Source organism: Myxine glutinosa, chromosome 2 (genome assembly GCF_964187855.1).
Source record: "Myxine glutinosa chromosome 2, kmMyxGlut1.1, whole genome shotgun sequence".
Lineage (NCBI taxonomy): Eukaryota > Metazoa > Chordata > Myxini > Myxiniformes > Myxinidae > Myxine > Myxine glutinosa.
The window spans coordinates 212,194,210-212,219,660 of record NC_136262.1 but is presented as its reverse complement, the minus strand read 5'-3'; the positions used below and the strand labels follow the sequence as shown (position 1 = coordinate 212,219,660).

General features: G+C 49.6%; 1 protein-coding gene across 6 annotated transcripts in view; it reads right to left on the bottom strand.

The window, feature by feature from the left end:
• Positions 1–25,451, bottom strand: part of STRA6 (signaling receptor and transporter of retinol STRA6) — a 78,136-nt gene that overhangs the window by 36,503 nt on the left and 16,182 nt on the right. For 4 of the 6 annotated variants that reach the window (XM_078772212.1, XM_078772213.1, XM_068106341.2 and 1 more), the window contains 4 exons: positions 1,570–1,655; positions 1,225–1,361; positions 608–774; positions 322–447 (listed from right to left, as the gene is read on the bottom strand). In XM_078772212.1, coding sequence (XP_078628338.1) covers positions 322–447; positions 608–774; positions 1,225–1,361; positions 1,570–1,655 — 516 coding nt within the window. Of the gene's footprint in view, positions 1–321; positions 448–607; positions 775–1,224; positions 1,362–1,569; positions 1,656–12,893; positions 13,089–25,451 lie in introns of those variants that run through there. The other 2 variants (XM_078772214.1, XM_068106342.2) reach the window with 2 other exon arrangements.

Genomic DNA, 25,451 nt, shown 5'->3' with positions numbered 1-25,451 from the left:
CATAACACACACCAGTTGTCATAATGAGGTACAGTTTGCACAACCCATACCTGCCTTCGCAGACATGAAACACAAAGACTGGACAGAAAGTGGACCAACTTACACCGAGCATGAGGAACAAAGCAGCACATGTGTAATCAGAGCCTCTTTTATCAAAGTTAACTGAAAAAATGTCAAAATTGCTGACATATGCTGCATTTTAGATTTTTTAAAAATTAAATTGCATTTTGCACTATATTAACTTAATCTGCATTAAATTGCATATTATATATGCTGATATATAAAATTGCTGATGTCAAAATTGGTGGTATGAAGATTTACCTGATTGTTGCCGAGTTCCGAATCGTTGACGAAGTCATTGTAAAGTAGGAGCGGGTACTTGATACTTAGATAAAGCAGACACAGTATTTGTGGAAATGCAGCAAGGATGGAATAGTAAGCATAAAACTGTTGAAAAAATAGGGTTGGGAATTATTTGTGTGATAATATCATAATAAAATCCATAGTTTCTTTTTTTTAAATTCCCATAATAATGCAACTTTGCTGTGAAAACAATGCTTAATGCTTTTTTGTAATCAAATACAGTAACTTATACATCTTTACTAACCAATGCCGTACTTGGACATTCCATTTTCTGTGAGACGAGACTACCCAGGTAGACCCAAGAGAAGAGGCATCCCAGGACATGGGCGTTTCGGTTTGGAATCTGTGCGCATGCCAATAGTGGGAAGTAGAGCACGCCGTAGTACAGGAAAGCCACAATCATGAGCAGTTCTGCAAAGATGGTGATAAAACATCACTCAGCTGTTGGCTGGATTAACCGCTATATTTTACATGTTTTGTACTTTTGTTACACCCTGAGTGCAACGCTTGCACATTCAAAATGCCTGCCATGTCAGCCAACCAATGTGGTAATTACTGTTAAAACTGCTGATGTAGCATATTGAAAGGCTTTCACAATTTCTTCATAACTGCGGTGAACAATGCAATTCATATGCCTTGGAGTATTATGACCTGAAGACCTGCTTTCGAAAAAGATTTGATGATCTGGATTAATTCGGTTTAGTTGGAACATTCTGATTCAAACAGATTCATTTTTATTCAACTTTTAATAAACAGATTCAACTTCCATTGAGGGGATCCACTTGATCTGAGCGATTCGTCAATTGATGACATGTACACAGCATGACAGTGCGAGATGAAAGCATGACGTGTCTACAACACCTTGATGCTGCTTTTGAGATGTCATGAAAGGTAGTGGTTGATCTTCTAAGGTCACTCTGAAGTATGCACAAACGAGGAGACCAAAGGCGGCCGCGAACACCCTGCGGTCTGGAAGACCTTCTGGGTACCATAGTGGACTGCGAAGGCAAATATAAACTGATTGGTTTAGTATGGCAAACCTTTTCTCATTGGTCGAACTTTCAAACTCTGGAATGGCAGAAAAGTTTGCATATGTTAAACATGCTTCATAATTGGTGAAGCATGTATTTTCTTCCAATGCACAATCTGTGGTGAAATTAAACTGTGAACTTGGAGAGAAGCAGGTTAAATAAAGGATGCACTTACACCAGTAACCCTGGAGAGCCATGACAGGAACCCTTCCAAAGCCTTTTTCGTTTGACAAGGAAGGAAAGTAGGAATATGACAATAAGCTGTGGCAGATTGAAAGACAGATCGTTAGTTTTATCACTCAAATTAAAAGTCACTCTCAACATTTTGTTTTTGAACTTGAGATCATACAATCATTTATAATAGGTTGTATGGGATGGTCCTTGTGGAGTTGATGATTATAACCTTAATTGTGCATTATGGTACACATAAGTTGTTTGTATAAACAATTAATAAATTGTACTTTTGTCGATTCATGCTTCTGTGATGGAAAATCATTTTGAAGAATATGAATCGTGCAAGGTTATATTTATCTCGCACGTGGATCTGCTATTTTACTTGTCTGAGCTGGAGAGTTTAAAATGTTGTTGGAATGAGATGTTCACAACAGTCCAAGACTCTCAAAGGTTTTCTGGTTATGTTTGTCCACAGTACGTCTGTATGTGCGTATATATGTATGTATGTATGTATATATATATATATATATATATATATATATATATATATATATATATATATATATATATATATATATATATATATTGTTACAGATCGCGGTTTAGATGTTATGATGACCGAGCGGTGGTGTATTTAACCGCGACCTAACAGGATCCCTGACTCACCCGATTCACCCAGAACTTTGGCCGTATCGCACCACAGCTGCCCAATCTGGGAAAAGACTGAAACGACGAAATGCAAGAGGAAAAGGAATAAAACGAATAGACGGACAGAAGAGTAATTGGATTTATTATTTACACAAGCAACAAGGAGCAATCAAGGTTTATTTACAACACATAAGACGCAGGTGACACAGTGCAAATTTTAGCTTACTTACAGACTTAATTAAATACCCAGGGACAGAACAAACAATACAAACTGACGTATACAAGAAGGATGGAATGGAATGAATGTTGGAAGGAGGAATGGGAAGGTTCAGCTGGGGCAGATGGTTCTGGCTTGATCCCGCACGGGACGTCGGCTGGACCTCGACGGCCACCGATGCCACCGCTATTTGGTCCCCGCGGGGTAACGGGTTGAAGCTGCCTGGTGGAGTCAACGCTGCCTCTCTGGCTCAGCTCAGGGCGCGTCTGCCGTCTCTGGCGCAACTGCTGGTAATGGCCCTTGGCACCTTCTCTCTCTTGGCCCTGGTGTCTCCTCACCATTGACAACTCAACGCAACCACTGACCCCTCGACGCCACCACTTCTCACCACCGACTTCTTACCACCGCAACCAACGCAACCACTGACCCTCCTCTGGCAACCGACTCAGACCAACTCACTACTCACTTCCGTTTGCGCCTTTTATAGCGCCTCCAGCGATTACGCCGCCGGCGTTTTGGACACGCCCATCGGGGTGCTCACCTCGGCCCTGGTTGGTCGCGCGACCCTCGGGCTCCGCCCTGGATGACGACGGGCGGGCACGCCCCTCCTCCCTGCTATGACGAGGTGGAGACACGCCTTTCTTCTCCGACTCAAGCACATGGTCAATGGCGGTTATTGGAGGGGAGGTGATTGGGAATCGAGGGCTCAGCAATGACGAGAGGGGATGTAATATGGAAATGGAGGTTTTGGGGATGGGAAGGAAAGGGGATCTATTCTCTTTCACTGGTGCAATGGAGTATTTCAATTAATGGAAGACACAGCCTTACACTAATACACATAATAAGGATATAACTGTCAAAAAAGATATATCGTGTCCTGCATGTATGTTTTATGGACTAACTATGGGAACGCCCTTTGACCTTTATACAACCACAAACGGAGGGAGGAGGGGTGATATTTTACAACAACCTTTTACAACAACATTTTACCACAACAATAAAATAAAAAAACATTCTCATATCCACAACACTGCACCCTCCTCCCCTTAGGCACGTCCCGGGCCTATAACTTTTACCTTAGTGTGGCACGTAGGTGTAGTTCCCTCTACTTTTAACCTGACCCTGAGTGCGACAGTTTTAAAACATAAATAAATGTGTCCCGCTGCTCCATTGCACCCTGCCTAACAGACTTACACCCACAGTTAACCGAATTGCGGAATGGTCTTCAAACTATACACTGACGGTGGGAAGCATTATTTACAACGACGCTATTTTTATTTACAAAACTAACCCAGGACCTGTGATTGTTCTTTCTGGGGGGGGAGACAGTCTGCTCTGCATCGACGCACCATTAAAGCACCCAAAAACGCACCAAAGCACCCTCAAGCACCAATCGGTGCACAGTCATCACTGTTCATGAATGTTCAACAATAAAAAATAACCAAACAACCCCTAACCCTGCAGGTGATCTCTTGCTCTTCGGCTCCCTCTGCTGGTTATTATTATCTCTTCCAGTTGTTGTCATTTTCTTTGCTTTTCTTACTGGCGGCCTATTTGCAATAAAGTGTGCCCCATGTGTCCTTTTTTTTAATTTGATTTTATTTATGGCCCACAGGGCCGACTAGTGTGGTTCACCTGTGGGGCATCGGTGCCCTGTGGCCAAGGTCCGCCAGCAAGATTTCGGGCCCTCATGGCCGGTTCCAGCAGAGGGGCCATGCCCCAACCCATGGGGTCCATAAGTGGTGCTCGGCCACAGACATGTGGTCCATAATGTGGTGCATCGATGCAGACAGCTGGTTCTGGGAATTTCGGGCGCACAATGGCCGACCCACGCACGCTCCCCTCGGCACCCAATGGCGCACAGGTCATGTGGGAGACAAAAGGGGAAAGACAATTGAGCGAGGGGTAAGGTCACAAGGGTACACATCAATAAGGCAATGCAAGGCGAAATGCGTACGGAGGGCGAAGTGAGAAAGCTCGTCCCTACCGTACGTCACCCCCCTGTCACCTACCCTACCCTTGCCCTTACCCCATATGTACAAAAATCTACACATTTACAAATTCGTCACTACTGTCACGTCTTCCCCATATTTCCCCTATACCAAATTCGTCTCCACAATCCCTCTACTTCCAAATTTGCCATCACCAAATTCATCATCAATCCTCATAAGGAGGCAGAGATGGAACATCAAAGCACAATGTCACACCCACGTCATGATGCGTCTCACAATCCAAACATTTGCACAGTAAAAATAATTAAACATGGCATGGTGCGGAGTACCTGTCACCTCAGGTGAGTGGATGCAGATGGTGCGAGGAGATCCTTCATCCTATCTATTCTCTAAATGACTTTAATACACTTTATACTACCCGGGGTCTTTCCCTGCCAATCCATTGGCCACTTACACTATGGGTTCTAAAAACCAATTCCCATTGACCAAACTGTGGTGCTTCTCAATTTGGGGTCTCACTCCCCCGATTCATCTCCCGGTGCCCTCGCACAATTTCTGGGCCGCGACGTGTAGCTCTCCCAGCAGGTCTACCCACCTGCACACCTCCACCACTGCAGTTGCCACCTGAGCTTACCTAGCTCCTCACCCTAACCTAACTAACTGGGGCAGGCCCTCTCCTGGCTCTGTCACCCCCTGGTGCCCTCTGGCACTGGGCTACCCGGGTCCGTCCTCCGGATCCTCGGGCCCCATCCACAACAACTTCTACCGGCTCCCAGAGCCCACCTGCGGCCTCACCTGGCCGACATCCTCACAGTGGTGGAGTGCCCAACCAACTACACACACTAACAGGCTACACGCCCAGCCATTTCCACTACACTAATGCACCCATCCAAATACCATTCTTTCACCTCGCACCACAGATGCCAATATCCAACCACAATTTACCTGTACCCTCTACCTAACACTTACACTACCCGCCCCGGGTATCCGTGATGGGGGTCCACTCTTCCCCCATTCACACCTTCGCACCATCCACTCCACTCCACAATTTCCACCATACTCACTCCACGACCATCCATTCAAATACTCCATTTATTCCACACTACCATTTATTCCACACAACCATTCTCCATTCACCTGTTGTTGCACACCTGTGCAATCACACCTGGTGCCACCTGCACCCTCCTCCTCTTCCTGGACCAGTTGGTCAACACAACACACATCACCACTACTCCCTCATACACTGCTCCACACACCTGTTCAGTTGCACACCTGTGCAATCACACCTGTTCAATCCTCAAACACACGGCATCATCTCATCTAACTACTCCCCTCTGAAACTTGCGCTTCCCAGTCGTCCCTTTAAACTATTGTGCTCCCACGTCATTATAATCCACACTAATCTACCTGCGTCCCCACTACAGGTATCAGTCACTAACTAACCTTAACGTCACCTAATGTCATCTTCGCTAGATCCCTAACAATATAACCTAACCCACCCGGGCTAGTTTCCACTGCCATACACCCCATAATCTATTGCGCATTTGCCCCACGTCTGTGAGGGATGGTGGATTTGCCATCCCACCACATCGGGGGTCTCTCACTATCAATTTTGTTAGTCCAGATTCCAACCAATTCAAAAATTTTCCATTTACTGCCAATTCTACCCACTATTATAAATTTCGTATCAAATCACTACCATCATTATCACAGTCCGCTATATCCTAGCCTCGGTGCGTCATGACATCATTAAACTCGGCTTCGTAAAGCCGGGCAATGAATTCGGGTGGTTTGGTTGCCTGCAGGTTGAATCCGTCCGGCTTTCGGTTCAAGGGAGGTGGTTTGGTTGGACCGAGGCTCCACGCACCATCTCGGCGCGGCACCTTGCGGTCCCGGGCCCGATGGCTCAATCTCCCCCGGTCGGAACCCCGTCCCCACGAGGGGGCACCGTTCCGCTTCCTCCCACTCGCCCTTGAACCGGACCGGTCGCCTGGCCCAACAAGGCCCGGACTCGACCGTGCGGGGCGGGGCCAAGCCCGAATCGGCAACGACGCTTCGAAGAGAAGCGACGCAGCTTCGATCCGCGCCGGGCCTCGCACCCAACAAAGCACCCCTCGCACCGAGTGCTCGCATCGGCTATCCGTCGCCCTAACCGCTAAACCGGTTACCGTCGATGCTTCACTTGCATGCTTACAAGCATACGCTACCCCTTTCACCCTCACAAAAACACACCCATTCGCCGACGCACACTTTTTCCTCCCACGCGTGCCATTTCCACTCACACGGGACCCTTCACCAACGCCCGGATGCTTCCTCGATCCCAAGCGCGCGAAAATTCTTTTGTCGCTAAACATCCTCTTACAAAATCTCCCCGCACAATACACAGCACGTCTCACCTTCGGGGTTCTTCTTCCTCCCTGCACCAAAACCTGCAAACTTCCATTTGGATTAACGAGTACATCATCATGATTTGAGCAGGGACTTTGTACATAATCCATTTCTCCCTGCAATTCCCGGGCTACCTCCGTCATCTCTTCAATTTTAATTCCCAGCACTGCTTTTTCTTTATTCACCTCGACGACCGCTGGCTTTAATAAAACACCCTCTACCTCATCGGTCGCCGGCTTTTCCAAACCCCGTGTCGCGATTTCTACCCCCGTCATTGTACCCGTGCTTTCCTCCGCTTCGCTCAACCAGCGCTTTTCGACCCGCTTTACCTCGTCGTGCACCCGTGGGACCCTTTCGCCCAACTTGCGGTCTCTGTCCCTCTGCTCCCTTTTCTCCATATCGGCCCTCATTTCTTTCGTTGTTGCTTCAATTTGCTCAGTCTGAGCCTTAATTTGCTCACTCTGAGCCCTCATTTTTGCCATCATTTCAATCATAAAGACTTGCACGTACTCTGGCATCTCTGGCTCGGCTGCCGCGACCATGGGCGTGGCTAAATTTGGTGCCGCTGTAACCACGTGCGCGAGAGCGCCATTTTGTGCACCTGATACCCCCTCAACCACACCTTCTTTACTCTCCTCCACCCTTTCCTCCACATACATTTCCCCGAGGTCCTGGGTCGATTCTACCCCGTCTATCTCTCCCACCGACATCCCGTCGCCTTGACCAACCATGGCGCGATTTCAAAATTCGGGTTTTTATTTTTGTAAAACAAAATCAAATTTCGCCGTTAATAATTTCGAGCGCGTGAAGCGCGCTCAGGGTCCAATCTCACTCCTCGACACCAATTGTTACAGATCGCGGTTTAGATGTTATGATGACCGAGCGGTGGTGTATTTAACCGCGACCTAACAGGATCCCTGACTCACCCGATTCACCCAGAACTTTGGCCGTATCGCACCACAGCTGCCCAATCTGGGAAAAGACTGAAACGACGAAATGCAAGAGGAAAAGGAATAAAACGAATAGACGGACAGAAGAGTAATTGGATTTATTATTTACACAAGCAACAAGGAGCAATCAAGGTTTATTTACAACACATAAGACGCAGGTGACACAGTGCAAATTTTAGCTTACTTACAGACTTAATTAAATACCCAGGGACAGAACAAACAATACAAACTCACGTATACAAGAAGGATGGAATGGAATGAATGTTGGAAGGAGGAATGGGAAGGTTCAGCTGGGGCAGATGGTTCTGGCTTGATCCCGCACGGGACGTCGGCTGGACCTCGACGGCCACCGATGCCACCGCTATTTGGTCCCCGCGGGGTAACGGGTTGAAGCTGCCTGGTGGAGTCAACGCTGCCTCTCTGGCTCAGCTCAGGGCGCGTCTGCCGTCTCTGGCGCAACTGCTGGTAATGGCCCTTGGCACCTTCTCTCTCTTGGCCCTGGTGTCTCCTCACCATTGACAACTCAACGCAACCACTGACCCCTCAACGCCACCACTTCTCACCACCGACTTCTTACCACCGCAACCAACGCAACCACTGACCCTCCTCTGGCAACCGACTCAGACCAACTCACTACTCACTTCCGTTTGCGCCTTTTATAGTGCCTCCAGCGATTACGCCGCCGGCGTTTTGGACACGCCCAACGGGGTGCTCACCTCGGCCCTGGTTGGTCGCGCGACCCTCGGGCTCCGCCCTCGATGACGACGGGCGGGCAGGCCCCTCCTCCCCACTATGACGAGGTGGAGACACGCCTTTCTTCTCCGACTCAAGCACATGGTCAATGGCGGTTATTGGAGGGGAGGTGATTAGGAATCGAGGGCTCAGCAATGACGAGAGGGGATGTAATATGGAAATGGAGGTTTTGGGGATGGGAAGGAAAGGGGATCTATTCTCTTTCACTGGTGCAATGGAGTATTTCAATTAATGGAAGACACAGCCTTACACTAATACACATAATAAGGATATAACTGTCAAAAAAGATATATCGTGTCCTGCATGTATGTTTTATGGACTAACTACGGGAACGCCCTTTGACCTTTATACAACCACAAACGGAGGGAGGAGGGGTGATATTTTACAACAACCTTTTACAACAACATTTTACCACAACAATAAAATAAAAAAACATTCTCATATCCACAACAATATATATACATTGTCGCGCAACCGCCTTTGATTAATATCCGGCGGTCATGGATGCCGATTGCGAAGGCCTTAGCCCCTAAGGCGAAAACTCAATGGCGGATTCCAAAACCAAAAGCTAACCCAAGCGCGTGGGATGGAGGGGAGCGGCGAGAGCCCTGCAGCCGTACCTGTTAAACTAATCACCCGGAAACTGCGTTCAAGTATGTACAGAAAATAATAGAAGGATTTATTCAAGAAAAGGGCAAGGACAGGAAAATACGTGCTGATAATAAAATAAGGTAACTAAATTGGGATCCCACACTCTGACAGATTTCAGAAACGAGACAAGGGGATATGAATTAATAAAAAGAACATGTTTCAATGGCGTACGGCGCTCGTTAATCTCTGCTTCTCCGTGACGTCAGCCCTGGCGCGCTGCCAACCAATCAGTCTCCTCCACCGACTCGCCGGCTCGCCCAGATGCATGCCCACTGCATCACTCCCACTCGCGCTCCCTGCTCCTGGTGTCATAGCACGTGCTATTCGAGGTGGATAGGCCTGTCGGAGGTGTAAATGGCAGCGGCCATTCTGCGGTGTCCTTGCCTGGTTTCTTCCTCAGTCATGTCAGGGGGAGGGCATTATTTAGCATTGCACTAAGGACTTGTCAGAATGTCTATGTGGTGTGCAGTGCCAAAAGGGACAAAGGTTTGGCTAACCAGGTGAGGACACACAGGGGTGCTACTCCTTAATCCCTACACTACTTATCACTCGAACCTCCTGGTAGATTCACAAGTATACATCTTAACCGACAAAACGCCTACACATGAACTTATTACAGGTAGTTTTCCTTACCGCGACACCTCGAAGCATGTTACCTACTCAGCCCTATCTGCTCTACATATCACTACTCACCAGACATAACAATACAGGGTGAGTCAAAGTAGCGCCCGATTTCTGTTTTTTCTGTTTTTTCGGCTTTCTGTTCTGGCGAATTTTCCCCTGAATAAATGTTTAGATAAACATGTCATTCATTTATTTCTACCTTCTTGTACACTGTAATACAAATGGCAATCAAACAATCAACTGACAGAAATATATATATATATATATATATATATATATATATATATATATATATATATATATATATATATATATACATATATATATATATATATATATATAAACAGAAATAGGGGGCTACTTTTGACTCACCCTGTATGAACCACCTTCAGAGGCCATTTTTCCCTGCAGAGCAGGGGTTGGCCTTTTTCGGGCACCATGGTACCCTTTTTGAAGCGATGTTTTACGGCCGGATGCCCTTCCTGCCACCAACCCTGTTGGTCGACTCTTGCGACACACAGGGAATTACCAGTGAACTGGTGCTCAATTTGCCGACCTCGGAAGGATGACAGGCTGAGTCTGAGTCAACCCCCCTGGTGTTAATTCAGCGATCGACCGGGATTCGAACCCCGGATCCTAGGATCCCGAGCCGGCACACTAACCACTAAGCCAACACCAGTCACCCTGTATATTGACTCACCCTGTATATTGTTATGAATTTTGGTAGAGTGATATATAGAGTCAGATACATCTGTATAGGTAGGTATTCAACTGTCGCGATAGGGAATCTACCTGTAATAATCTACCTGTAATAATGAGTGCCAGGAAGCACTATCTCTCCACACTCAAGATTGAACTCTCAAACCTGTCTCCTTCCTCCAAATCCTGGTGGCGTCTGGCCAAATCCGTTTCTGGTGTTTGTTCCCCCTCCATCCCCTCCCTCACCTCAAATGGCTACACAGTTGACACCGCACGTGACAAAGCCGAATGCCTCAACTCTGTGTTTGCCTCAAAATCTTGTGTCCCAAACCCATCTCTCCCTGTTCCCACCTTTCCCAGTCGAACCCAACTGCTCCTGGACTCTGTGTCCTTCTCTCCTGACAAGGTGGAGAAGTTTTTGTCAAACCTCGACTCTGATTCTGCAACTGGACCAGACGGCATCAGCCCACGGGCCCTAAAATCCTGCTCTGCCGCTCTATCTCACCCTCTCTCTGTTCTTTTCACCCTCTCTTTTGCTCAAGGTCATCTGCCAGCATCTTGGAAATCAGCAAACATGACCGCTTTACACAAAAAGGTGCAAAAACCGATCCTTGCAACAACAGACCAATCAGCCTGCTTCCAATTATCAGCAAAGTCATGGAATCCATCATTGCTTCGGAAATCAAATCCTGCCTCTTCTCCAATGGCTTGATCTCTGATCATCAATTTGGATTCAGACCAGGTCATTCTAATCTGGACATGTTGCTTCTGCTGTCTCAACAATGGATGGAGGTCCTCAATGCCAAACAGGAAATCAGAGCTGTTTCACTTGACATATCAGGTGCCTTCGATACGGTCTGGCACCCAGCTCTGCTCACCAAACTCTCCTCCTATGGTGTCCATGGAAATCTCCACTCATGGCTTGCGGACGTCCTCTCTGGTCGTCGGCAACGTGTGACCCTGATTGGATTTCTCTCATCTCCCCTTCCTGTTCTGGCTGGAGTTCCCCCAAGATAGTGTTCTGGGCCCTGTGCTATTTCTGGTCTTCATCAATGATCTCTCCGACTCTCTGGAAAATCCTCTCCATCTCTTTGCTGATGACTCCACTGTCTGCCACTCCATTCCTCATCCCTCAGATCGGCAGTCTGCAGCCTCCTCACTCTCTGCAGACCTGGACAAAATCACAGACTGGTCAAACAAGTGGAACATGTCTTTCAATCCTGACAAATCTCACACTCTTACAATGTCTCTCCGAAAGGACCGGCTGGAAAACCCTCCCATCTACTTTCTCAACAATCCTCTCCAAGAAGTTCTGTCGCTCAAGCTTTTGGGTCTCACTATCTGCCATGATCTTTCTTGCGAAAACCACATTTCCAAGCTGGCCTCCAAAGCCAGTCGCCAACTGGGCATCCTCCATCGTGCGAAGTCCTTCTTTGGCACACCTGAGCTCCTCACCACATACAAGGCTTTCATCCACAGCTCAATGGAATACTGTTCCCCCCTCTGGGCTGGTGCTCCTGCCTCACACCTAGCTCGGCTTCACGCTGTTGAAACCAAAGCTTTCAGAATCATTGGAATCTCCTGCGATGAAGTTAACTCCGAGGGCCATTCACTCACTCACCGCAGGCAGGTTTGGTGGTCTTTCTGTCTTCTACCGACTCCTCTCCGGCCTTGCTCCCCCAGCTCTCTCTGTGCTCTGTCCCCCCAATATTCCTTCAGGTCACACAAGATCTGCCTGCAACCCTCTTATGGTTAAACTGCCAAAATCTAGGCTCTCTGCTCACCTTCACTCTTTCATTCCCCTTTTCTCCTGCCTCTGGAACAAACGCCCCCACTCCCTTCAATCCCACTACTCCCTCCAGGTCTTTAAAACAGCTGTTCACCACCATCTCTTATCTTCCCCCATCCAAAACCTTGATCTTTTCTACCCCCGCTAATTCATCCCAGATACACTTCTTTTTTTTTTTTTTGAAATTCCAACTTCTTTCCTGGAAGTCCTTGCAGTGTTCATATGTTTTATACCTCTCCCACCTGCCCCCTGCCCTCCCCCTCCCACATTTCTCCCGATGTCCCTGCTCTCAAATGTTGTGTTTGTGTCCTTTCCCCTCTCTCCCCATCTTGTCTACCGCTCCCCTTGGTTTTTGTGTTTTATGTGTCGGTTTCACTTTTTGTGTGATGAATGTTCTCTCTTTCATGTGCCTCGATCTTGTATACAAAAAAAAGAAAAAAAAAGTTATATGGTTAGCCGGATGTCGGTATAAGCTGTATTGGTGTCCCCGCTACGAGGGGGCGGGGCGTGCTAAGTAGTACAGGGATTATGGATAAGATTACTTTGTTCGTCGTCCCCTCTGTCGCCAATCCTGTGTCCCTTATGGCAATACACACTCACATAGACACTAGATAGATCCCTCAGAGCACACATTAAATAATTCCCCTCCCTTACCATAAGACTTTGGAAGCCAAGCAGGCAGCAGCTGCGCAGTATGCTACCATGGGCGACCAAGCATCGAGCAAGGCTGGGAGCCACGCCCGGGAGGACTGTTGATTGGCCACGAGGATGGCATGTCATGGAGGGCGAGAAGCACTCGGCCAATGAGAGGACACCAGCATGGTGAGAAGATTCTGGAAGATGAGGGTCACTGCGCTGGTTGGAGAGAAAAAGAATTGACGTCACAGGGCAAGTTATAAAACTGCTGGCCCGCCGGCATTTTGTCTCTTCCATTTCCCTCTCTGTGCTTTCCTGGGGTTATTCGTTCTCACTCCCCTCGTGCTTGAAGCTCGCTCTCTGCTCTGCGCTGGACTCTTGCCTGGGTTGATTCGCCCTCTTCCCTGCATTCTTGACTGGTCGTTGGTTCGTCATCTTCGTGATGCTTGGAGCGGTGCTCGGCCCTTCGCGATACTTTTGGTGCTGGGAGAGAGGCTCGGTGCTGTGAGCGGGCGGGACCTCGTGTGCGATCGACGAGGAGATTGGAGCGGGGTGGGTCGCTCGGGGCCTGCTCGGAGCGCGCGAGTGAGGCGGGCTGAGGGAGCCGCGTTGGACGACGGACACACAGACTACAGACAGATAAGCACGCACCACATCTTACACAAATCCACGACGGATAGTTATTTTATTAATTCATTCCTTGGTCTCGTTTCTGAAGTGAGGTGTGCGGGATCCCGATTGAGGACATTTATTTATCATCGCGTTTCCCTGTCTCGACCTTTATTTCAAATAAATCCTTGTATTATTTTCTCTTCCCTTCAAAATCTTGTGTTCGTTTTGAGTCCATTTCCTCCAGGTACGCGCTTGCGCTTCTTCCCCTTCATTCTTCCTCACGTGCTCTTGTAGCCGAATCCGTGTTCAATCATCGCCTCCATTAAAGCCGTTTGGGTCATCCACGAGCCCTGGTGTTAACCGAAGGGATCGCACGACAATATGTATATATATATAAATATATATAGGTCCTCTTATTAGAGGGCTAAACAGGTCCTTACTTATTACAATGAGTGATTCTTCTTCTTCACGACAGTCGGAGCATGATACCTACACAGATCTACCTGATCTATATATCACACTACCCCAAAATTCATAACAATATGTATATACATATACATATATACATATTGTTGCGGATATGGGATTTGGCCTCCATCCATATCCGCTTGTAAATATTCCCCTATTTCCCCAATACCCCCCAACTATCCCCAATCCCCCATTCCCTAGTCCCATTGCCTGTAAATAACACTCTGTAGAACCGACCTTCTCCTTTTTCCCCCATTAAATGTCGTGCCCAGGTCCACCGCATCTCACGTAGACAACTTTCGGACATCTTGCTAGTTATTCTTAGTCTATGTCAGTTAAGGACTCGTTTCCATTAATTCTGACTCTTCGTTGCACCAGAATGTGATTGTATGGCACCAGTAGTGAGTTTAGGACCTCCCCTTACCTCCTCCCATCTTCCCCATGAAACAACAACAACAACAACAACTACCACAACAGCGCGCGGGGAGTGTGCGTCCTCACTCCGGCTCGGTTAGCCGCCATTACCCATGTGCGCCGACGGGGTTACCACGAAGGGGCTGCCTGTCGGCCCCTCGTCAAGGGCGGAGCCCGGTAACCCCCCGCACCCAATAAGAAGCAACGGGCCGATTCCATCTGGGGCGGAGCTAACGAGCCGAGGGCGTGTCACTCCCCGCCGGATATACGCAGCGACTTACCGGACGTGACGTCAGATGCGCCTCAGCCACGAAGGAGAAACAGACGCCACCTCCAGTGCGACGAGACCTCCCGCATCTCTGGACCGGAACGGGTCGATTCTGCCCCTGCGCCAAGGTGCACCTTGAGCCTCGACTACCTGCCCTTCCTTGCCATCAATCCCCGTGTGAGTCAGTCTTGTCCTGTTTATCTGTGGTCTGTCGGGGTTACTATAAGACCGTGATTAAGTGCCTACCTTCCTATGCTGTCTCTCTTGTCCTTGTAATCTAACGTTCCGAAATATTATAACCTCCTCCGGAGGTCTTGAGAACTGTACCCCTGGTGTCGTGTCATTTAATCCAGCCGTTGTGTCCTTTCCTCAATTGATTTAGCGTAGCGCGACTCGGCCAACGTTCGAGTATAATCGGGTAAACTGTGCAGACGCGGTCATACCAAACCGCTCGGTAAACCAACATCCACAACCGCGTCTGTAACATTTGGTGTCGAGGAGTTGGATTCGGACCTGGGACTAAATTTGTTAGGCCCAAATTTTGGAACACCAATTGTACCATTAGGGTAACAATTGGTGTTGGGAAGTGGAATTCGATCCGGAGCACGTTTCACGTGCTCGAAATTATAACGGCGAAATTTGATTTTGTTTTACGAAAATAAAAACCCGAATTTTGAAAGTCGCGCTATGGCAGACCAAGACGGCTGGGTTCCGGTAGAAGAGAGTGAGGCAGGGTCGATCCAGGACCAAATTGAGGGACAAGAGGAGAGCGAAGCAGTGAGGGTAGCAGATTTGCAAAATAGCGTCGTCACGCACGAGGTAGCGGGCGCGCAAAATGGCGCCTCGCAGATGGCCACGGCGACCACGCCCGCGACCGTGGTAGCGCCGCAGGTGGATTCGAACCTTTTTATGTTGCAAATGGGGGCCCTTATGGAGAGGCTAGAAGCAAAAATGGGGGTAATGGGAAACCAAATGGGGGTAATGAGGGACGAAGCGAGGGGTACCGGTGAGGGGTTAGACAAGAAATTTGGGAAGTTAGACAATAATTTTGAGGAGTTGGACAAGAAATTTGGGAAGTTAGACAATAATTTTGAGGGGTTAGACAACGGGATAAAAGAGGTGAAAAATGGGTTAATGGGGGTAGAAAACAGAATGGCCGCTCAAGAGAATCAAATGGAAGGGATGCAAAAGGGGTTAGAGGGGTTAGAAAACACCATGGAAGGCAAATTGAGGGACATGAGGGACCAAGCGGAAAGGGAAGTTAAACAAATGGGGCAGCAGATAGAGGGGGTCAGAATGGGGGTAGAAACCAAACTGGATGCTCACAGGGAGGAAATGGAGCAGATGAGGGTGGCATCTGGGCAGGAGATGCAAGTGATGGGAGAAGAGATCAGAAGAGGTGTGAGTGAGGAGGTCGGAGGAGTGCGCGAGGAGGTGAGGCACTGTAAGGAGCACATGGAGAAGGAGGTGAGAAAGGGGACTGTAAAGTTACAAGGGGGCATAGAGGACCTGACGCAGGAGGTGGAACAGCTGACGGAGGGACAAAAAGGACTAACGGAGCAGGTTCAAAGGAACACTGCGGTATTAGGAGGTTTAAAAGCGACACAGAAAGAACTAAAAGACGACTTGATAGCGACGAAGAGGGAATGTCAGATGGTACGTGAGGGACTGACAACGAGGTTGGACGAGGTGACAGAGGTAATGGAGACGAAGGACCGGCAGGTGAGGACGCACATGGAAACGGTCAAGGTAGCTTTGGAGGACGAGCTTGAGGAGACGTACCGGGAAATAAAAGAGGTGAAGCAGAAATTAGAAGAAGTGGAAGAAGGGGTGAGCGAAATTAAGAAGCGACGGAGAGGGGATAAGAAAGAGATAAAAGAGGAAATAAAAGAATTGTTCCAAAGTCTGTGTTTGGATCGTGATGATGTGCTCATTAACCGGATGAGGGATTCGCAGGTGATGGAGGAGAAGCGAAGAGGAAGAGGACCCGGTGTAAGTGGTGACCAATATGGTCGTGCGTATGATGCGCCAGGGGATTTAATAAGCTTGGGGGTCGAGATGGACCCGGGTGTTCGTGAGAGGCCGTTGGTGAAGTGTGCGACAAGTCTGGTGTGCGAAAAAGGAGGTGTGCGAGAAAGTCAGACTCTGGGGTGTGTGAGGAAAAAGTGCGTGCCAAGGAGTGAGGGTGCTGGCGAGAGTGAGTCGGTCGTAGCGCGTGTGCGAGGGAGCACATGGAAGCGCGGTGTGGTAAGTGTTACAGAGGGTGTGACGGGAGAGTGTGCGCAAGAGTGTGCGCGAGAAAGGTGTGTGACGGACAGGTGCATGGGGAAAGAGTGCGCTGTCGAGAGTAAGGGTGAGTGCGCTGTCAAGAGTGGAGGTGAGAGTAGTAAGAGTGACACGGAGCGTGAGTTGGTTGTGACAGGTGAGAAAGGAAGCACACCTGGAATGGTAGAGCGTGAGTGGGAATGCACGCTGGAATTGGTAGTGAGGCACGTGGTGGGGTGTGCGAGTGAGAGCACACCTGTGATTGTCACAGAGGAGGTGACCGAGGAGGGGGCGCGAAGAGGTGTGTTAGTGAGGTGTGCGAGCGACGAATGTGTGCCAAGGTGTTCGGTGGTCAGGTGTGTGACCAAGTCTGTGAGTGGAATGAGAGTACCTGGGTGTGTAAGGAAAGGTACGAGGAGCATGGAAACGGCTGGATGTGTGAGCAAGGAACGGGCTGCGGGGTGTAAGCATGCAGGTGAAGCATCGAAGGTAACCGGGTTAGAGGTTAGAGCGACTTTTAGCCGAATCGGGCCCTCGGTGCGTGCTGGGCCTCGCTTTGAACGGCCGCGTCCGTGCTCCACTCGGCAGAGCGGGCGGCTGGATAGGAAGGGTCGTCATGGCGACCACTTTTTGTTGAGGCATTCCGGCAGGTCGAGATCGAGCCATGGGATGGCTCCGTGCCGAGATGGTGCGTGGGATCTCGGCCCGGGTAAACCTCCTTCCCTGCACCGAATGCGGGACGTATCCAGCCGCTGGCACCAAACAACCTACATTCATGGCTTGGCTTTACGAAGCCGGGCTTTGGACAGGAATTGGCGCACCGAGAGGCATTAGTGAGTAGACTGTGTGATGAGGTTAGTGTTTTGGCCCCAAAATTAGAAAAAAAAAACAAAATTTGATGATTGGCAAAGGAGTGGCAGTAATGATTGGCAGATGATGGGTAGTGATTGGCAAATTTTTGATTTGTTGAAATTTGATGTGCAAAATTGGTAGTGGGAGATGCCCGATGTGGTGGGATGGCAACTCTGTCATCCCTCACAAAGGTGGGGCAAAGGAGCAATAGATTATGGGGTGTATGGCAGTGAAAACTAGCCCGGGTGGGTTAGGATATTGATAGGGCCCTAGAAGATGACATTAGGTGACGTTAAGGTTAGTTAGTGACTGATACCTGTAGTGGGGACGCAGGTAGATTAGTGTGGATTATAATGACGAGGGAGCGCAATAGTTTAAAGGGACGACTGGGACGCGCAAGTTTCAGAAGGGAGTAGTTAGCTGAGATGATGCCGTGTGTGTGAGAATTGAACAGGTGTGATTGCACAGGTGTGCAACTGGACAGGTGTGTGGAGCAGTGTGTGAGTAGTGAGTGTGTGGATCAGCGCGAATGCGCTTGGGGAGAGAAGGGTGCAGGCGGCACCAAGAGTGAGCACAGGTGTGCAAGTACAGGTGTGTGGAGAGAGTTGGAGTAAGTGGTACGGAGTGGTGTGCATGGTGCGAAGGTGTGAATGGGGGAAGAGTGGACCCCCATCACGGATACCCGGGGCGGGTAGTGTAAGTGTTAGGTAGAGGGTATAGGTAAATTGTGGTTGGATATTGGCATTTGTGGTGCGGTTGCAGAATGGTATTGTGGATGGGTGCATTAGTGTTGTGGAAATGGCTGGGCGTGTAGCCTGTTAGTGTGTGTAGTTGGTTGGGCACTCCACCACTGTGAGGATGTCGGCCAGGTGAGGCCGCAGGTGGGCTCTGGGAGCCGGTAGTTGTGGATGGGGCCCGAGGATCCGGAGGACGGACCCGGGTAGCCCAGTGCCAGAGAGGGCACCGAGTGGGGAGAGCGCCAGAGGGCCTTCCCCAGGTAGTTAGGTTAGGGTAAGGAGCAGGTAAGCTCGGAGGCAACTGCAGTGGTGGAGGTGTGCAGGTGGGTAGACCCGCTGGGAGAGGTACACGCCACAGCCCAGAAATTGTGCGAGGGCACCGGGAGATGAATCGGGGGAGTGAGACCCCAAATTGAAAAGCACCACAGTTTGGTCAATGGGAATTGGTTTTTAGAACCCATAGTGTAAGAGGGCCAATGGTTTGGCAGGAGAAAGACCCCGGGTAATGTAAAGTTGTTAAAGTCATTTAGGAAATAGTTAGGATTGATGAACCTGTCGCACCATACGCAGCCACTTACCTGTGGTGATGATGACTCCACACCTGTGTTTCTTTGTTCTGTTGCAGGAAGTGCGAATTGCTGTGAGGATTTGTGAGACGCATCACGACGTGGATGAGACATTGGGGTGATTCCATCTCTTCCTCCCTAGGAGGGACTGATGATGAATTGGTGATGACAAATTATGATGTTGAGTTGGTGATGGCAAATTATGATGAGAGTTGAAAATGGCAAATTTGATTGGTTAGGAGGGAGAGAAGACGAATTTGGTTTATGGGACTCCCATGGAGGAACGGGGAAGACAGTAGGGACGTTTGTTGATTTGTAAAGTAGATGTTTATGGGTAGTGTTGTGTTTTGTGGAGACAGTAAGGGGTAAGGGAGGGGCCATGTAGGTTACCTGGTGGGGGGGGGGGGGGGGGCGTACGGAAGGAACGTGTATATATATATATATATATATATATATATATATATATATATATATATATATATATATTGTTGCGAATATGGAATTTGGCCTCCATATCCGCTTGTAAATATTCCCCTATTTTCTCCAATACTCCCCAACTTTCCCCAATCCCCCATTCCCTAGTCCCATTGCATGTAAATAACAATCAGTAGAGCCGACCTTCCCCTTATTCCCCCATTAAATGTCGTGCCCAGGTCCACCGCACCACACGTAGACAACTTTCGGACATCCCTAGTTATTCTTATTCTATGTCAGTTAAGGCCTCGTCTCCATTAATTATGACTCTTCGTTGCACCAGAATGTGATTATATGGCATCAGTAGTGAGTTTAGGACCTTTCCCATACCTCCTTCCATCTTCTTCCCCAACAATTACAACAACAACAGAGGAGATGGCGGCGGAGCGGGGGAGGATGCGTCCTCACACCGGCTCGATTAGCGCCATTGACCACGCGCTCCACGGGGTTACCACGGAGGGGCTGGCTGTCAGCTCCTCCTCAAGGGCGGAGCCTGGTAACCCCCCGCACCCAATCAGAAGGGCGGACCGATTCCATCTGGGGCGGCGCTAACGAGCCGAGGGCGTGTCACTCCCCGCCGGATATACGCGGCCCCGCGCCGGACGTGACGACAGATGCGCCTCAGCTTGGAGAGAAGCCACCGCCACCCCCAGCGCGACGATACCTCCCCGCATCTTTGGACCGGACCGGACCGTACTGTACCCTGCCCCGAGCCCAGGAGGACCTGGAGCCATCGATACCCGCTTTCCTGTCATCAACCCCCGTGTGAGTCAGCCGTTGTCCCGTTTGTCTGTCGTTTGTCCGGGGTTAATATAAGAGTGTGTCTAAGTGCCTGTCTTTCTGTGATTATACCTCTAGCCCCTGTAATCTGACCTTTCCGTACGAATATAATCTCCTCCGGAGGTCTTGAGAATTGAAACATTGGTGTCGTATTGTGTTATTGTAATCCAGCCGGGTGTCTTCTTTTTCTTATTGAGCCAGCATCGCGCGACTAGTCAACGTTCGGGCACAATCGGGTAACTTGTGCAGACGTGGTCATACCATAAAACCGCTCGGTAAATAACATCCAAGCCACGTCTGTAACAATTGGTGTCGGGAGTGAGATTCGAGGCCCGACCAAATTTTGAAAAAAAAAAACGAATAGAGGAAAAAAAAAAAAAATTTGGTCAAAATTTGGAGCGGCCGAAATTTGTTTTGTTTTACAAAACCCGAATTTTGAAAGTCGCGCTATGGCGGATCAAGACGGCTGGGGTCCGGTAGGGGAGAGTGAAGCAGGGTCGGTCCAGGACCAAATTGAGACGTGAGGAGAGCGAAACAGCGGGGGTAGCAAACGCACAAAATGGCGCCTCGCTGGTCACCGCGCCCGCGACCGTAGCAGCGCCGCCGATGGATTGGGGCCTATTTATGGAACAAATAAAGGCGCTCATGGTCCAGACAAGTGAAGACCTAAGGAATGACTTGGGAAACCAAATGGGGGTAATGGGGAACCGGATGGATGCTCAGAGTGAGCAAATGAGGGTTGATAGTGGGCGATTAGAGGGCCAAATGAGGGGTACCGGTGAGAAGTTAGACAATAATTTTGAGGAGTTAGACAAGAAAATTGGGAAGTTAGACAATAATTTTGAGGGGTTAGACAACGGGATAAAAGAGGTGAAACATGGGTTAACGGGGGTAGAAAATAGAATGGCTGCCCAGGAGAATCAGATAGAGGGAGTGAAAAATGGGTTAGAGGGGTTAGAAAACAGTATGGAAGGCAAATTGAGGGACATGAGGGACCAAGCGGAAAGGGAAGTTAAACAAATGGAGCAGCAGATAGAGGGGGTCAGAATGGGGGTAGAAACCAAACTGGATGCTCACAGGGAGGAAATGGAGCAGATGAGGGTGGCATCTGGGCAGGAGATGCAAGTGATGGGAGAGGAGATCAGAAGAGGAGTGAGTGAGGAGGTCGGAGGAGTGCGCGAGGAGGTGAGGCACTGTAAGGAGCGCATGGAGAAAGAGGTGAGAAAGGGGACTGTAAAATTGCAAGGTGGTATAGAGGAGTTGACGCTGGGAGTAGAACAACTGACAGTGGGACAAAAGGAGTTGGGGGACCAGGTAAAGAAGAACACAGCGGTAATAGAGGGTTTAAAATCGACACAGAAGGAGATGAAAAAGGACGTAGGGGTAATTAAAAAAGAGTGTCAGACGGTACATGAGGACCTGACGAGGAAAATGGACAAGGTGGTAGAGGTAATGGAGGTTAAAGAGCGGGAGGTGCGGGAGCACATAGAAAAAAATAAAGTGGAGTTAGAGGAAGAACTTAAAGGGGCGCACGAAGAGATGAAGGAGATGAAGCAAAAATTAGAAGAAGTGGAAGAAGGGGTGAGCGAAATTAAAAAGCGACGGAGAGAGGATAAGAAAGAGATAAAAGAGGAGGTAAAAGAATTGGTCCAGAGTCTGTGTTCGGATCGTGATGTGCTCGTTAACCGGATGAGGGATTCGCAGGTGATGGAGGAGAAGCGAAGAGGAAGAGGACCTGGTGTAAGTGGTGACCAATATGGTCGTGCGTATGATGCGCCAGGGGATTTAAGAAGCTTGGGGGTCGAGATGGACCCGGGTGTTCGTGAGAGGCCGTTGGTGAAGTGTGCGACAGGTCTGGTGTGCGAAAAAGGAGGTGTGCGAGAAAGTCCGACTCTGGGGTGTGTGAGGAAAAAGTGCGTGCCAAGGAGTGAGGGTGCTGGCGAGAGTGAGTCGGTCGTAGCGCGTGTGCGAGGGGGCACATGGAAGCGCGGTGTGGTGAGTGTTACAGAGGATGTAACGGGAGAGTGTGCGCGAGAAAGGTGTGTAACGGACAGGTGCCTGAGGAAAGAGTGCGCTGTCAAGAGTAAGGGTGAGTGCGCTGTCAGGAATGGAGGTGAAAGTAGTGAGAGTGACATGGAGCGTGAGTTAGTTGTGACAGGTGAGCGAGGATGTACACCTGGGATGGAAGGATGCACACCTGGAATGGTAGAGCGTGAGTGGGAATGCACGCTGGAGTTGGTGGTGAGGCACGTGGTTGGGTGTGCGAATGAGAGCACACCTGTGATTGTCACAGAGGAGGTGACCGAGGAGGGGGTGCGAAGAGGTGTTTTGGTGAGGTGTGCGACCAACGAATGTGTGCCAAGGTGTTCGGTGGTCAGGTGTGTGACCAAGGCTGTGAGTGGAATGGGTGTACCTGGGTGTGTAAGGAAAGGTACGAGGAGCATGAGCACGGCTGGATGTGTGAGCAAGGAACGGACTGCGGGATGTAAGCATGCAGGTGAAGCATCGACGTTAGACGGGGTAGAGTTTAGAACGACTTATAGCCGAATCGGGCCCTCGGTGCGTGCCGGGCCTCGCTTTGAACGGCCGCGTCCGTGCTCCACTAGGCGGAGCGGGCGGCTGGATAGGAAGGGTCGTCATGGCGACCACGTTTTGTTGAGACGTGCCGGCAGGTCGAGATCGGGACATTGGATGGCTCCACGCCGAGGTGATGCGTGGGATCTCGGCCCGGGTAAGCCCCCGTCCCTGCACCGAGTGCCGGACGCATCCAGCCGCTGGCACAAAACAACCAGCATCCATTGCTTGGCTTTACGAAGCCGGGCTTTGGACAGGGATTGGCGCACCGAGAGGTATTAGTGAGTCGACTGGGTGATGAGGTTAGTGTTTTGGACCCAAAATTGGAGAAAAACAAAATTTGATGATTGGCAAGGGATTGGCAGTAGTGATTGGCAGATGATGGGCAGTGATTGGCAAATTTTTAATTTGTTGAAATTTGATGTGCAAAATTGGTAGTGAGAGACCCCCGATGTGGTGGGATGGCAAATCCACCATCCCTCACAGGGGGGGGCAAAGGAGCAATAGTTTATGGGGTGTATGGCAGTGAAAACTAGCCCGGGTGGGTTAGGTTATATGTGTGTAGGGATCTAGAAGATGACATTAGGTAACGTTAAGTTTAGTTAGTGACTGATACCTGTAGTGGGGACGCAGGTAGATTAGTGTGGATGATAATGACGAGGGAGCGCAATAGTTTAAAGGGACGACTGGGAAGCGCGAGTTTCAGAAGGGAGTAGTTAGCTGAGATGATGCCGTGTGGGTGTGAGAATTGAACAGGTGTGATTGCACAGGTGTGCAACTGGACAGGTGTGTGGAGCAGTGTATGAGTAGTGAGTGTTGTGGATCAGCGCGAATGCGCTTGGGGAGAGAAGGGTGCCGGTGGCACCAGGTGTGAGAGCACAGGTGTGCAAGTACAGGTGTGTGGAGAAAGTTGGAGTAAGTGGTACGGAGTGGTGTGCATGGTGCGAAGGTGTGGATGGGGGAAGAGTGGACCCCCATCACGGATACCCGGGGCGGGTAGTGTAAGTGTTAGGTAGAGGGTGCAGGTAAATTGTGGTTGGATATTGGCATCTGTGGTGCGGTTGCAGAATGGTGTTGTGAATGGGTGCATTAGTGTTGTGGAAATGGCTGGGCGTGTAGCCTGTTAGTGTGTGTAGTTGGTTGGGCACTCCACCACTGTGAGGATGTCGGCCAGGTGAGGCCGCAGGTGGGCTCTGGGAGCCGGTAGAGTTGTGGATGGGGCCCGAGGATCCGGAGGATGGACCCGGGTAGCCCAGTGCCAGAGAGGGCACCGAGTGGGGAGAGAGCCAGAGGGCCTTCCCCAGGTAGTTAGGTTAGGGTAAGGAGCAGGTAAGCTCGGAGGCAACTGCAGTGGTGGAGGTGTGCAGGTGGGTAGACCCACTGGGAGAGGTACACGCCGCAGCCCAGAAATTGTGCGAGGGCACCGGGAGATGAATCGGGGGAGTGAGACCCCAAATTGAAGAGCACCACAGTTTGGCCAATGGGAATTGGTTTTTAGAACCCATAGTGTAAGAGGGCCAATGGTTTGGCCGGAGAGAGACCCCGGGTAGTGTAAAGTTGTTAAAATCATTTAGGAAATAGTTAGGATTGATGAACCTGTCGCACCATACGCAGCCACTTACCTGTGGTGATGATGATGACTCCACACCTGTGTTTTCTTTGTTTTGTTGCAGGAAATGAGATTGCTGTGTGGATTTGTGAGACGCATCACGACGTGGATGAGACATTGGGGTGATTCCATCTCTCCCTCCCTAGGAGGGACTGATGATGAATTGGTAATGGCAAATTTTGATGTTGAGTTGAAAATGGCAAATTTGATTGGTTAGGAGGGAGAGAAGACGAATTTGGTATATGGGAGGAACGGGGAAGACAGTAGGGATGTTTGTTGATTTGTAAAGTAGATGTTTATGGGTAGTGTTGTGTTTTGTGGATACAGTAAGGGGTAAGGGAGGGGCCATGTAGGTTACCTGGTGGGGGGGGGGGGGGGCGTACGATAGGAACGTACCTGTCTCACCTGGTTCCCATGTGCCCCCAGTGTGCATTACCTTATATTGCGTGCACTTTTGCGCCCTTACCACCTTACTCACTTGTTTCTTCTTTTGTCTCCCACCTCCGAGGATCTGGCTTTGGGGTAGAGAGAGAGGAGAGAGAGGTGCTGGCTGCGCAGTTGTGGGCCTGCACTTTCGCTGTTTGCTGCCGGGATCGATACACCATATGGACCGCAATGTTTGTGGCCACTCACAATGGACCGCAGTTCGTTTGCGGCCAAGCACCACCCGGGGATGGACCTATGGGTCAACGTGGCACCTATGCCATAAAGGTGAACCACTGTTAATTAACACCACTGAAGGCCACACGAAGAGCAAGAGACACCTGCAGGGTTAGGGGTTGTCGAATTTATTTTTATTCCAATGAACAATGGTGACTGCACCGATTGGCGGTGGGGTGGTGCTTTTGATGCTGGGACGGGGTGCTCTGCACGTTATTAAAGGCCGTCGGCCACAGAGCACTCGTGGGTTGGTGTATCGATGCTGGCAAGCGCGCTCTCTCTATGCATAACATCTGC